The following is a 15,431-nucleotide window of genomic DNA, read 5'->3' on the forward strand; positions in this document are numbered from 1 at the left end:
AATAATTCTTCCACCAATCAGAGTGTGGCTGTGACAGAGAGCGAGAGGATCTGAGCTGCAAATCTCCCCGCCCGGCCCAAGAGGTCGCAGAGGTACTCGCACGCCTGTACTGAGACGGGCCGGCTTGAAGAGAGGGGCGGAAAAGGAAGTCAGCCATCTTAGTGCAGGGCGGAATGACCATATTAGGGGACAAGATTACTGTGATCAGCTGTGCTGCATTAGAGAACTGGCAGGTGTGCCTAGTTGCGCTGATCATGGGGTGGAGTCTCCTGGTAAATAAGGGCTGTCATTTTGCAAGTGCGGGGCCTCTGAGGTAACACCAAACCTTTGTTGCTGAGCCGTGTGTTTTGTTTGTGTGCTACGTGCTTTTGCTTGTTTTCATCAGGACCGGGGTCAGAGTGAATTGTCACGTCAAGGAGCTGCCGGACAACTGCCAGGACACCAAACACCCCGTACAACTGAACTGGACAGCGCCTGAGCACCTGCACTTTCCACCACCCCGAAAGTGCACCAAAGAGCTGAGAGTGACCTATGATTTGTATTTTTGTTGCTTTGGACTGTGTTTCCATTAATAAAACACACTCTCTACCATTGTTGCTATTGGGGTATTTGCACCTGTACCAGTGACTCTGTGATGTCTGTTTCACCACCACACTGTCACATCTCGTGTCTTCGTGGGATCTGAAGCGATGGATCCAACTGCCTTGGCGATGTTACTGACAATGCTGGACCAACAGAGGGTGGATGCCGCGCTGAGGAGAGAAACCCGTGAGGTGAAGAGGCAGGAGGAGCTCACCACCCACTACACTTCACTCATCCAGACGGTGGCCCAGCTGCACCAACCTGGCGCGGCGCCAGCGGTGGTAGGGGAGGATGGACTCCCCATAGATTCAGTCCCCAAGGCGAAGCTGCAGAGGATGCTGCTGGAGGAAGACCCAGAGGCCTACCTGGTCATGTTCGAGCACATGGCACTAATGGCTAGGTGGCCCCAGGAGTGGTGGGCAACTGGCCCCCTGCTTAACAAATGAAGCCCAGTTGGCCTACCGAGCTCTTGACAACACCACTGCCCAGGACTACAAACTTATTAAGCAGGACATCCTCCAATGGTACAATATCACTGGGGAGACTTACCGCCACCGGTTTTGTGAGTACCAAAGACCTCCGGCTACCCGCCCCTGCGTGGTGGCACAACAGCTGCAAGACCAATCCGACTGGTGGCTCTGCCCCACAGACAAATTGGGCCAGGAAGTGGCCGAGCTGATTAACATCGAACAGTTTACAAACGTGATGGGGGCAGAGACCTGGAATTGGATTGCACAACACCGGCCCACCATGCTGGAGGCTGCCATCGACTTGGCCAATGCCTTTGAAGATGTGGCGTTGCCCTCCTCAGCATCAACCCCTCCCCCTCCCAAGAGTTGGATCCAGCTCCCCAGCCCACCTCTGCCTTCACCGAGACCCAACGGGCCATCTCCCTCCCAAACAATGGAGGCTGAGGTTGGCCCCTAGCTGGGGTATAACAGAGGGTTCTTCCTCCGCGCTTGCTCAAGGGCAGTGAGACAGGTTGGCTCCCTTGGCGTCCTCGCCCCCGGTCTGCTGGAGATGCCATGAGCCAGGTCACATCCAGCGATTCTGCCCTGCGGCAATGGAGTGTGATGCGGTTCCCACTACCTAGCTCTTGAAGCAGGTAAGTCCTGGGGAAAGGGTCAGGAGGAGCTTTGTGTCATTGATGTAAAGATTGGCAATAAGAGTACCCACGCCTTAGTGGACAGGGTGTGGACACTTGGCAGCTGCATGCCTATTTCCTGTGTTCTTGGAAAAACCAAGGTGTATCCGACCACAAAATTATATGTGACTGTGGGAAGTCGAACAGACCATGTAGACGTGGCTGTCGCGAATAGTTTGCCCTATCCTGTCATTTTATATGGTGAAACAGGTCCAGCCTCGAGTAAGGTAGTAGTTGCAAAGGAGGATTGTATTGGCCAGATCTTTCCGATGCAAGCTGAAGTGTTATCGTCTCCCTTCCGGGCCCGAAAAACAAAACAAGACTGACGGGCTGAGAAGTGGGAGGGGATAGCAATGAGGCAAGGGTGGGGCTTGATTTGAGAAACTTCTGTGTCTGTTAAAAGCCAAGGGAAGGGGCTAGGGGTATAGAGTGACCTACAGGGCAGAGTTACTGAGAACCCCAGTGCATGGACTACCATAACCCCACTTGAAATACCAAAGTTCTGGGACCGGGATGTTGACCTGGCGTGGGAACAAAGTAATGACCCCACTTTAGTTAACATCCGGGTGCAGGTTTGGTCTGCTGAGGGGAAGGCTATTGGTGATACTAAGTCTCTCACATTTCCCCACTAGGTCATATCCAGAAAGCCCTGAGTGTCAAAAGGTGGCACCTGGTCGACTTCACCCTGCCCTGTTGGTCCCACTGCCCTTGGTGGGGGTTCCCTTTGAGCGTATTGCAATGGACATAGTAGGCCAATCGATGTTGCTCCTGCCCTCAAGTAAATCAAAGCTGTTTGCTAAATAGCAGGGCCCATATGAGGTGGTGCGGGCAATGGGAAAGGTAAATTATGAGGTGAGCCAAGAGGTAGTGGATATGTTAGAGCTTGGACTCATAAAGCTTCACAGGGCAAGTGGTGCAGCCCGATTGTCTTGGTTGGCAAGTAGGATGGCACCAATTGTTTTTGTGTGGATTTCCGCATAGTGAATGCAGTCTCCAAGTTCAATGCATACCTTACGCCTCAAGTGGATGAGCTCTTGGACCAGATAGGAGGGGCATGGTTTATCTCCACCCTTGATCTGACAAAGGGATACTGGCAAATTCCCTTAACTCTAAGCTCTTGAGAGAAAAGCGCATTTTCGACTCTGGAAGGCTTGTTCCATTTTGTGACCATGCCGTTTGGCCTGTATGGGGCTCCTGCAACCTTTCAGAGACTGATGGATCACGTGCTAGCTCCACACAAGAAATATGCGGCCGCGTATATTGATGATGTGATAGTGTTTAGCTCTTCCTGGAAAGATCATCTTGTTAGACTTACAGCCATCCTTTAGTCTCTAAGGGAAGGAGTTGGCAGGTTGCCAAGTATGCTAACTGCCAACCTGAGAAAATGTGCGTTTGCCAAACTAAAAAACCCAATATTTAGGTTATATTATGGGTAATGGTAACATGAAGCCGACGGCCTCTAAAGTCCAGGCTTTAATGGACACTCCAATTCCGAAGACCAAAACCCAGATGAGATCCCTTCTCAGGTTAGCAGGTTATTACTGTAGATTCCTCCCTGAGTTCTCCACTATCACTACCTCGTTAATGGATCTCACTAAGAAACAGGCTCCAAATTTGGTAAAGTGATCAGCTGAGTATCGAGGCTTTTAAATATGATAAAGAGGTGACTGAGTCAAACTAATATCTCCTGATTACAGCAAAGAATTCATCGTGCAGGTATAATAGAGGTGGTTGTGATGCATTATTGCACGTATTAAAACTATATTTAATTATTCTATTTAATTAATGCAAGAGACTACATAGAGGTATTTTACACAAGTAGGGTATTGTCGGGAGTCATGGTATAAACCTAATGGTTGAAATGAATGCTAAAGATACAGTGACTATTAACACTGTTGAAGGGCTCTTTTTAGCCAGTGGCACATTGATGTAGACTAGTGTAATACTCAATCTAAGAAGATGCTTGTTTACAGTCAATTAATTAAAGAATGGCTGTGATGAGAATCCCACTGTTATAAAAACAAGCCTGTGGGTCTAGTTTACTTCTAAAACAGGATTCCAGTTACTTAAGCTAAAACTGCATCAGCATGAGGGGGTGTTCTGGGAGACTGCAGGGTTAATCTGATTTCCTCTATCTTAAAGTATGTACACAAACATATTTTTTCCCATTCCTCAGTTACCAGTAACACAGTGATGTGTTCAGAGTAGTTATGGAATGATTTACAATGGTGTTCATCTATGGACAAGCCACAAAAATTAATAAATGCATTATTTATGGATACAGGGCGACATATTTTCCACACGTCAGCACTTATTTTGGGCTTAAATTAAATTAAATGGGCATCATTTATTTTCAAATTGTACTTTTGGATGCTTTCATCTAGGGATTGGAAATTTATGTTTAAGGAGATAAGATTAATTCTTCGGTCTTTCATAAAAGTAAAAAAAAGTATACCTCCTCCAAAACATTTAATAACCTTCCACTGGAGGCTTATGCTTGTACAGCAAACATTAAACTCTATTAACCTTACAACTGCATAGTCAAATATTAATAGAACTATAAAACTAGGTGGTCAGATTAGAACATAAAACATGAGCTGGCCTCTATAAGCCAACAAGTTCCTATGATTTGTACTGCACTGCATAATCTAAATTAACCTAGTTGTGTTTTCATTGACTAAGACTTGACCTGGACCAACCAGAAGAAGGCATTTTTTAAACAATAGAGATTGGCAAGCGTTTTATAAATTAGCAAAAGAACGCCAAGTACCCTAACCCTGCTTCCTGTCTCAGAAAGCAAGCCAAAACTCTTGGCGGCAACGTACTCCCTGTGAAATTCTATGCATTACCCTTCAAGACTGGCACTTTCATTTGGTAATGACCGCCTTGGACAATTTAATGAAGGCACCAGTGCACATTCATGAAAAACCATCTTTTTGTAACCTCTTTGACATTCTGTGATTACAACATGCGTAACTAGGTTCTTGTTCTGACTCCTGTTTGAAATGTACTGTGTAAGCTGTTTACCTTCGCAGCCAGAGATGGCACAATTCAATTGATGTAACGCTGACGGATCTAAATACCGCCAACCTGAAAACACTGACTAAGATCCTCCTTGGCATTTTAAATACTGTTACCAACTGAAATCCACATAAGAGACCCACATGAACTGTTAGAGGTTAGATTCCCACAGCCTCGGGTCATTATAAAATACCTCAATGGTGGCATTAGATCATCTGAACAGAGCCTAATGGCTTCAGATATCCCAAGGAAATGGTAAGGGCACCCATAGCAGAATTTGAAATAAGTCTACCCCAATTAAGTGAATATCATTATAGTGTATATCCTGCCTAATTGCATTATATTCTAAAGTCCAATGCTGTATCATTAAATTGACCCTGTTAAAGTGTAATGTTGTATAATGACTATGATGTGGAAAAATAAACACAGCATTTGTTAGATTAGTCGATAATGATCTCTGAAAACATTTCAAGTAGGCTAAAATGACATGTACAGCTATGGCCAAATGTTTTGCATCTCCCTATAGAATTAACTATTTTTGCTTCATAAAGTTTAATGAAACCTGCTGAATAATGTTACTTTGTTAACATATGTGACATTTTTCAATCTAACATGAAATACTGTACTACTATTATGGCTTCTAAACTACTGCTATTATGGACCAGAGCTGTAGATAACAGAAGAGATTATGAATGAATCAATTCTTCTGAATGAAAATAGTAAATTGTCTGTCATGTACAGAAAGCACAGCATTTAAGTAATCATTATTTATATTTCATTCTTAAAAGTAAGAAGGGGTATTTTGTGAATGTGCATTGCTGTGCATTGTTTACCATTTACTGAACATTTAAATAACATCCGGCATAAATGGATGGTTATGTGTTTTCTTATTCAAGTGCAATATTTAATTGTTAGCCTGAATTCTGTAAAGCTTCAAAGAAACGGTAAATACTGTACTTAGGACTGTAGCATAATGCATTCTGTTACTGGTACAGTAATATTTTATAGACAATTCTCAACCCTTGCATATATATATATATATATATATATATATATATATATATATATATATATATATATATATATATATATATATATAGTGAGGAAAGGGTATTGGCGCCTTTAAGGAATCGCGGCGCTTTGGGAGAAATTACACAACCCAGAAAGCCTGGTGCCAATTAATCGACTGGGGTTTCTGGGTTTAAAAGGAAGCAGGGCAGAGCCATAGGGGAGGGGGAACACGGGCTGTTTGTTTCTACAAGAAGGTAGCTTGGTAACTTCAGTGTTGTGAGAAAACATCGTAAGGTAAAAGCTATATCGGGTTGTGCTAAAAATACCGTAAGTATTTAGTTTTCTAAAAAACGCGATTTTCCCTCTTGTTGAGGTAGTCTTTTGTTTTAATTGTGAAAGTTTATTTATTTTCTTTTTAACAGAGTACTAATAGAGGAGTTGTACTCCGTATCAGTTTGAAATAAAGTCTGCGGTGTTCAACATTGTGCTGGGATACGCTGACATCACAGCGGTATGAGTTTCTGTGCTTAGAACCCGGAGCGGTATTGGTTATTTTTGTTTTGAAGAGACATTAAATAATAACCTGAAAGAATAGACTTAAGACTGGAAGTACAGACATTTTTTATAATAAATACAGACACAAGACGCGGAAGCTTGAAGGAATACAAGTGGACCATCTCTGGACCATCGGGAGTTGGCTGCCGGAGTTCCATCTCCACAGCCCGCATATAACTTGTGCTATCTCTGTTCATTCTTTGGACGTTCAGGACATTGTCATTACAGTCCTGGAGTTGGTCTGCAATTCAGATATATGCTGCATACACCCGTGTTCCAGGACAACTCAAGCAGAGGGTCCTGTCTGATACTTGTCTGTGTTACAGGTCTCTTCCAGCAGAGGGAGCTTGTCAGACACTTGCCTGTATAACGGGACTACTCCAGCAGAGGGAGCCTATCCTATACTTACCGGGTCACCAGACTCTTCCAGCAGAGGGAGACCATCCTGCATTTACCTGTGACTCGAGACCGCTATATGGAAAAGAGAGCTGTCCTGTCCTACCCACGGACTAACTCACTTCCTGGGAGAGCCCTTGGACTGTGCTTTGATCTCCAGGACTTGAAGTAGCTTAGAGAGGGTTGAAGAAGTGAGTTAGTCAGCGACCTGTACAGGGCGAGAGCTTTGACAGAAATTGATCATTGATGTAAATATTGTAAATAAAACACACTTACCTGCAAACGTGTTGGGTCTGTGCTAGTTGCTTAAAGGGGAAAGCAGTGATGCAAGCATGCCTAGCTAGTGGATCTTTTACATTTGGTGTTAGTTGTGGGATCCACTTCGATCAGAAAAATACTCCAGTCGGCCCACAAAGTTCAACACGATGGAGAACACAGACGTGTTGATTCGAGCTCTTCTCCATGCGACAGCGGTACAACAAGACAACAACACTAAAATGCATGAGTTTCAGAAGTCAATGGTGCAACTCCAACAGGAGACTAACCGGCTACATACACAGCAGTTGGAGGTCACCCGACAGGAGCTATCAATGTTAATGGGGCGCTTGGATCAGTCGGGGGTACCTCCAAATGTGTCCCCAATCCGACCCTCACATGTGTTACAGAAGATGACACGTGAGGATGATGTAGAAGCGTTTTTGTTGTCCTTTGAATGCACCGCCTCCCGGGAAGGATGGCCGTTGGAAAAATGGGAAGGGATTCTGGCACCATTCTTGGTGGGAGAGGCACAGAAGGCTTACCAGGACTTAGCCCCACAGGAAGCAGAGTGCTACTCCCATTTAAAGGCTGAAATTCTTGCTCGGGAAGGAGTGACATCGGCCGTACGGGCGCAGAAATATCATGCCTGGGGTTACACCACCGGAGTTCCGCCCAGATCCCAGATGTATGATTTAAGTCATCTGGCTACTAGATGGCTTAGACCGGATACAAATAACGCAGAGAAGGTAGTGGAGGTCCTAGTCATGGATAGGTATCTACAATCTTTACCAGCCCTCCCTCAGGAAGTAGACTTCCGAGTTGGAGTGGTTCCTCATCTTCCCCATCAAGTAGTTCTGGGGTGAAATATCCAGGGTTTGATACCCTGATTTAAGTTAGCAAGCCATTGGTGAAGTCCAAAACTGATAATAAGGCAGAAATTATGCCAGTAGAGAGTCTTCATGATATTTTTCGATTCACTGACCCTGATATGTTTGTCGAGAGTAGTTGTATAAGAGTGAGGAAGTCACGTCGACAGCGCCGGCAGGAACGTGACGCAATGACACACAGTCTAATTGGGGTTTTAACAAAGCGTAATACTAAAGGGGTATCTACACAGTGTGAGGAGAGGGCAATTCTTATAGAAACAGAAGAGGTGACAATAGAAAACTCCAGGGAGAAGCCCTGGGAAGATTGTCTTGAACTCCTGAGTGGAGATTTTGCTAGGGAGCAGGAGCAGGACCCTACTCTTGTGAATATCCGAGAGCGGGTGGTGTCAGTAAATGGTACCAGGGTCGAGAATGCTATCGTTAATCCACTTGAGCATTTTATTGTAAAAAATGATTTATTGTATCGCTGTACACAGTTGAATTAAGAACCAGTAGAACAGTTGTTGGTTCCCCGTGCGTATCAGTCACAAGTTTTATACTTGGCTCATACACATCTGTTTGGGGTTCATTTAAGATCTGAGAAAACCTATCAACGTATATTGAAAAGATTCTATTGGGTTGGGATTAGAAAGACTGTAGATCAGTACTGCAAATCACGCCCTGAGTGTCAATTGGCTAGTCCGAACCCAGGATTAAGAGCGCCGTTATAACCTCTCCCAATTATTGAGATACTCTTTGAAAGAATAGCTATGGATTTAGTGGGGCCATTAAATAAATCAGCCCGAGGGCACAAGTATATTTTAGTGATATTAGACTATGCCACCAGATATCCCGAAGCTATCCCATTAAGGAATACAACTTCTAAATCTATTACTAAGGAGTTGATACACTTGTTCTCTCAAGTAGGTATACCAAAGGAGGTTGGAAAAACTGTGTGTATATATATATATATACATTTATATATATATATAGTGCCTTGCAAAAGTATTCAGACCCCTGACCAATTCTCTCATATTACCGAATTATAAATGGTACATTGAAATTTAGTTCTGTTCGATATTTTATTTTAAAACACTTAAATTCAAAATCTGTTATTGTAAGGTGACATTGGTTTTATGTTGGGAAATATTTTTAAGAAAAATAAAAAACTGAAATATCTTGCTTGCATAAGTATTCAATCCCCACACATTAATATTTGGTAGAGCCACCTTTCGCTGCAATAACAGCTTTAAGTCTTTTGGGGTAAGTATATACCAGCTTTGCACACAGTGTCGGAGTGATTTTGGCCCATTCGTCTTGGCAGATTTGCTCCAGTATGTTCAGGTTGGTTGGACGACGCATGCGGACCGCGATTTTCAAATAGTGCCACAGATTCTTAATGGGATTGAGATCAGGACTTTGTCTGCTCCACTGAACGACATTCACCTTTTTGTTTTTGAGCCACTCCAATGTTGCTTTGGCCTTGTGCTTGGGATCATTGTCCTGCTGAAAGGTGAATTTCCTCCCAAGCTTCAGTTTTTTAGCGGGCTGAAGCAGATTCTCTTGCAGTATTTTCATGTATTTTGCTCCATCCACTCTTCCTTCAACTGTAACAAGATGCCTAGTCCCTGCTGATGAGAAGCATCCCCACAGCATGATGCTGCCACCACCATACTTCACTGTAGGGATTGTGTGTCTTGAGGCATGGGCAGTGTTAGGTTTGCGCCACACATAACGCTTTGAGTTTTGGCCAAAAAGCTCTATCTTGGTCTCATCTGACCACAAAACCTTTTCCCACATCGCAGCTGGGTCACTCTCATGCTTTCTGGCAAACTCCAGATGTGCTTTCAGATGGTACTTTTTGAGTAACGGGTTCTTTCTTGCCACCCTCCCATACAGGCCAATATTATACAGAGCTCTTGATATGGTTGACTGGTGCATCATTACTCCACTCCCAGCCACTGAACTCTGTAGCTCCTTCAAAGTGATTGTTGGCCTCTCTGTGGCTTCTCTCACAAGTCTCCTTCTTGTTTGAGCACTGAGTTTTGAGGGATGGCCTTTTCTTGGCAGTGCCTGGGTGATGTGATGCAGCTTCCACTTCCTGATTATTGATCCAACAGTGCTCACTGGGATATCCAAACACTTGGATATTATTTTGTACCCTTTCCCTAATCTATGCATTTGTATTACTTTATCTCTAACTTCTGAGGAATGCTCTTTGGTCTTCATTTTCCTTCAGATTCACAGCCTTACCAATGATCTTTCAACAGTGGGGTTTTTATCCAGAAAATGTGACAGCAACTTTAATGGTTCACAGGTGGAGGCCAATGGTAAGGTAATTGTGTCCTCGTTAGGGCAATTTCTTTCATCGGTGCAAACTGGGAGCTTCCACAGCACAGGGGTTGAATACTTATGCAAGCAAGATATTTCAGTTTTTTATTTTTCTTAAAAATATTTCCCAACATAAAACCAATGTCACCTTACAATAATTGATTCTGAGTTTCAGTGTTTAAAAATAAAATATCAAACAGAACGAAATTTCAATGTACCATTTGTAATTCGGTAATATGAGAGAATTGGTCAGGGGTCTGAATACTTTTGCAAGGCACTGTATATATATATATATATATATATATATATATATATATATATATATATATATATATATATATATATAGAGAGAGAGAGAGAGAGAGAGAGAGAGAGAGAGAGAGAGAGAGAGAGAGAGAGAGAGATCCACATCATAGTACCGATCCAGAAAAAGGGAAACAAAACCGAACCAGAGAACTACAGACCAATAACCCTGACTTCTATTATATGCAAACTTATGGAAACTATAATAAGATCCAAAATGGAAAATTACCTATATGGTAAAAGTATCCTGGGAGACAGTCAACATGGTTTTAGGAAAGGGAGATCGTGTACAACTAACCTGCTTGATTTTTTTGAGGATGCAACATCGATAATGAATAATTGCTAAGCATATGACATGGTTTATTTAAATTTCCAGAAAGCTTTTGACAAAGTCCCGATTAAAAGATTAATTCTCAAACTGAACACAGTAGGGATTCAAGGAAACGCATGTACATGGATTAGGGAGTGATTAATTTGTAGAAAGCAGGAAGTACTGATTAGAGGAGAAACCTCAGAATGGAGTGAGGTAACCAGTGGAGTACCACAGGGATCAATATTAGGACCTCTGCTATTCCTAATCTACATTAATGATTTAGATTCTGGTAAAGTAAGCAAACTTGTTAAATTTGCAGATGACACAAATGTAGGAGGAGTGGCAAACACTGTTGAAACAGGAAAGGTCATTCAAAATGATCTAGACAAGATTCAGAACTGGGCAGACACATGGCAAATTATATTTAATAGAGACAAGTGTAAGGTACTGCACGAGGAAGTAAAAATGTACATTATAAATATCATATGGGAGATACAGAAATTGAAGAAGGAATCTATGAAAAAGACGTAGGAGTTTTTGTTGACTCAGAAATGTCTTCATCTAGACAATGTGGGGAAGCTATAAAAAAGGCTAACAAGATGCTTGGATATATTGTGAAAAGTGTTGAATTTAATTCAAGGGAAGTAATGTTAAAACTGTACAATGCATTAGTAAGACCTCATCTTGAATATTGTGTTCAGTTCTGGTCACCTCGATACAAAAAGGATATTGCTGCTCTAGAAAGAGTGCAAAGAAGAGTGACCAGAATTATTCAGTGTTTAAAAGGCATGTCATATGCAGACAGGCTAAAATAACTGACTATACAGTCGTGAACAATGAAGACTATGTGGCAACCTGATTCAAGCATTCAAAATTGTAAAGGTATTGAGAAAGTCAACCCAAGGGACTTTTTCGACCTGAAAAAAGAAACAAGGACCAGGGGTCACAAACAAAGATTAGGCAAAGGGGCATTCAGAACAGAAAATAGGAGGCACTTTTTTATACAGAGAATTGCGAGGGTCTAGAACCAATTCCAGAGTAATGTTATTGAAGCTGACACCCTGGGATCCTTCAAGAAGCTGCTTCATGAGATTCTGGGATCAATAAGCTACTAACAACCAAACAAGCAAGATAGGCCGAATGGCCTCCTCCCGTTTGTAAACTTTCTTATATTCTTATATATATATATATATATATATATATATATATATATATATATATATATATAGTAATGGGTGTAGCAGGCAGGACAAAGGGCCTACAATTTAAGAATGCTTGTTTTATGTCAGGGATGGGGTTAAAAAGCCTCCCTGCCAAACTAAATGTTTCATTTAATTGTATTATTGATTATTATTTATCCCCTGCACTTGGCGATCACTGTAAATTAGAACCAAGTGCAGGGTATTTAAAGGTGCAGCCAGACTGTTCGGGGCTCTGCTGTGGGAAGAAGTCTGACTGGGTCAGTTGTGTTTAAAAGGTAGTGTGTTAAGCCTTTTTGTTTTTGTGTTTGAACCTGTTTTGTAAACCGGTAAGAAGCTTACCTGTCCGGTTAAGTTGTTAGAATCCAGTTTGTGTTTAGTTAGTGCTCAACTAGAGCAAGGTGTTTATTTTTTTTATGTATTAAAAATAACTTCGAAATTCCACTTCAGTGTGCTGGGTCTAATTTTAAAGGGGCAACGAACCGTGAGTGAAGCATGTTTACACTATAGAAAGGATACACCCCTTGCGCTGGGTTTCCATTAGACACACGTTTGTTTCAGTTTGTGTTTCCTATCTTGTGGTTTTTTTTGTTTATCAGTCAGCTCTTGTCACATCAATGTATTTTTACCTTCACCTGGGAATGTCACGTACATGCTTTTCTAGATATTTTTTCAGTTAAAACAAACATTAAAATAAATTTTAAAAAAGACTTCTAGTCGGAATGCTTGTCATTAAATATAAGTTTCTTTTAGTATTTCTGAGATTAAAATATAGACTAAGGAGCACACAACCAGTATATTAGCGTTTCTATGGTGTCATTAGTAACCGAGGTGACTATGCTCCATGGCAACATGATCGTGTCAACAAACATTTTTATCATCTAAAATTAACTGACTATGATGTTTCTAGTTTTGGCACTTTGGGTTCAAGTCCAGCCCAGGTTCAGTGTGCAGTTCTAGTTTTGAGCATATTTGGCCTTTGTTATGTGGGAAGCAGTCCTGATGGAGTACAAGTGATCGCTAAACTGCCTACCGGCTTCCTGTGAAACATCTCATTCACTTTGAGATTTCTGGAACAGCTTTCCAGGGCCTGTGTTCGCTCCACCTTGCTGAAAAACACCAGTCACGGCATCTATACTGAATACGCAGCGTTCCTGGTTTCTGCTATTTAAATGTTAAAAACACGATGACAGCAGCAGAAACAAGCACAGCTAAATATACAATTATAAAGATATGCTCCATATACATCCAATAAAAGAAACAAGAACACATGAAAGGAATTGAGACTGCATCTTGAAGTTTATCTGAAATAAAGCATCTATATTATTATTATTTGTTTATTTAGCAAAAGCCTTTATTCAAGGCGACTTACAGAGACTCAGATGTGAGAACTATGCATCAGCTGCAGACTCACTTACAACAACGTCTCACCCGAAAGACTGAATATAAGCGATTTGCTCAGAGTCACACAGTAAGTCAGTGGCTGAGCCAAGATTTGAACTGAGAACCTCCTGGCTACAAGCCCTTTTCTCTAACCACTGGACCACAATGCCTCATATATATCCCATTGGAACTCCATTACACAGTGTATTTCTCATGGAAACCAAGTAGAACCATGAGCAAACCATCAATGGCAGCACAGTGGATTTGTAACTCAATGGGGTAGAACACTACTACTAATACAGCACTGTGATACTAATATTTGTTCATACAACTCTCCCATTGCTTTGTACATTTGGAGCTCACTTGTCCTAGTGTAACCATGCCGGTTCATCTGCACTGCCATTGAAAATACGTAGCATTCCCTTTCCACGACCAGTAATGAAACTCCCTTTCAAAATCAAATTATTAATTTGATAGCGATAGTGACATTAAGGTCCTGTAATGTCACACTCACCTTGGTCCAAGCTCGTCTTCACTGCGCCAGACGAAATCCCCGAATTTCTCGTAGTGGGAGTTGTAGTGGTGCTGGATGCGGTACAGCATGGAGGGGGAGGTCTCCATGAGGGTGTTGTAGGCAATCTGCTGCTCCTTGCCACTGGTGTAGCCGTTGTATAAATTATAGACCTTGTCTGCAATTTCTGAGGGTTGAAAATTACAGGGTTAGAAACAAATGGTGGCACCAACACATTTTCTGACAGTAAGCCTATGTTTTAATACAGCCATAGTTTAATACAGTTTCTTCTTGTAGCGAGTGCTACTAATCCTTTCCTTCTTGCTGTTATACATTCATTAGTAATACTGCCCATGAAACTTACAATTTAAATATCCTGACATATTTGACGCCAATTCATCTGAATGGCGTACAGTTCTCTTTATAGCAATCTGTCAGAATTCATTTTAGTTCAAATAAGCACTGCTTTATTATTTACCTTGAATTTTATTATTTATTTTATTGATATTCTTCAAAATTGCCAGTTCTCCCTCCACTCTCCAAAGAAGAACTACAGCAGAACATTGTATCAGAAATAACACTCCTCTACTCACATATTCAAATAAAACTAAATGTGCCATGGTTGTGCTGAGGACTGGGTTGATATGACCTGCAATAACCCTGGTGTGAGTTCACGGCCATCTGAAGACCATTGCTTTGTTTAAACTGGAACAGCTTCAGCAGTGACCGTGTCACAGAGCTGTAGGCCCTTGGCTTTCTCTATCAGAGCAAGGTGGCAGTTACACTGGGAGGTGCTGAAAATCAAATAAGGGACGACACACCTTCAGCCTTGCTGTCATCCACCATGGGGCAGGATGTTCTCACAGAGACGAAGCTCGAGTCTGACCGCCTTCCTCTGCTGTCCACTGCCGTGAGCGTAAACCTGTGTTTAAAGAACAGGAATCTATTGGAACAATTCTTGTAGGTCTGCATCTGTACAGTAGCATACAGAATACACTGTAATGTGTGTAAAACATACAGGGTGGTGTCTATTGACTTAGCTGGTCAATTAAATAGACTCCTCCCTCTGCAGGACTCTCCCTGGGGTACTAGAAATGCACCAAAGCAACATAGATGCACTGGTTGATTTGCATAGCCTTGGTACACACATTATAATCATGTCAAGCAGGAATTCACAGCTGTGCAGATCAATTGAACAGAATCTGTATGACATGCATGTCTGCTGATTCCCTTTCACATGCAATAGTGTAATGTGCACCTTGATTAAAAACATGGGTTATTGTATAACATGCCATCGTGTAATGTGCACCTGTGACAGAAATATAATGAGTTCTGGTTGTAAATCTCCCTCTCGACCTATGAGGACACTAAGTAGTGAAAGGGGAAGTCTTTCGACGAGCTGGCCTGACTGTTCATTTCCTTGGTCGGGTAGTCGGTCAGCCTGGAAGAAGGCGAGACTCCGTTGCAGGAACTTATTGACCCGGAAGGTAAACGAGGTAGCAATACAGGCAATAGAGACAGCTGCAATCGTTTACCAAAACAGCATAACTGGGCCAGA

General features: G+C 42.1%; 1 protein-coding gene across 2 annotated transcripts in view; it reads right to left on the bottom strand.

The window, feature by feature from the left end:
* The window catches only part of LOC121303624 (astrotactin-2-like), a 728,767-nt gene that overhangs the window by 12,719 nt on the left and 700,617 nt on the right, over positions 1–15,431 (bottom strand). For both annotated transcript variants that reach the window (XM_041234419.1, XM_041234420.1), the window contains 2 exons: positions 14,695–14,795; positions 13,877–14,060 (listed from right to left, as the gene is read on the bottom strand). In XM_041234419.1, coding sequence (XP_041090353.1) covers positions 13,877–14,060; positions 14,695–14,795 — 285 coding nt within the window. The remainder of the gene's footprint in view (positions 1–13,876; positions 14,061–14,694; positions 14,796–15,431) is intronic.

The sequence above is a fragment of the Polyodon spathula genome, chromosome 34 (assembly GCF_017654505.1).
Source record: "Polyodon spathula isolate WHYD16114869_AA chromosome 34, ASM1765450v1, whole genome shotgun sequence".
NCBI classification, from domain to species: Eukaryota; Metazoa; Chordata; class Actinopteri; order Acipenseriformes; family Polyodontidae; genus Polyodon; species Polyodon spathula.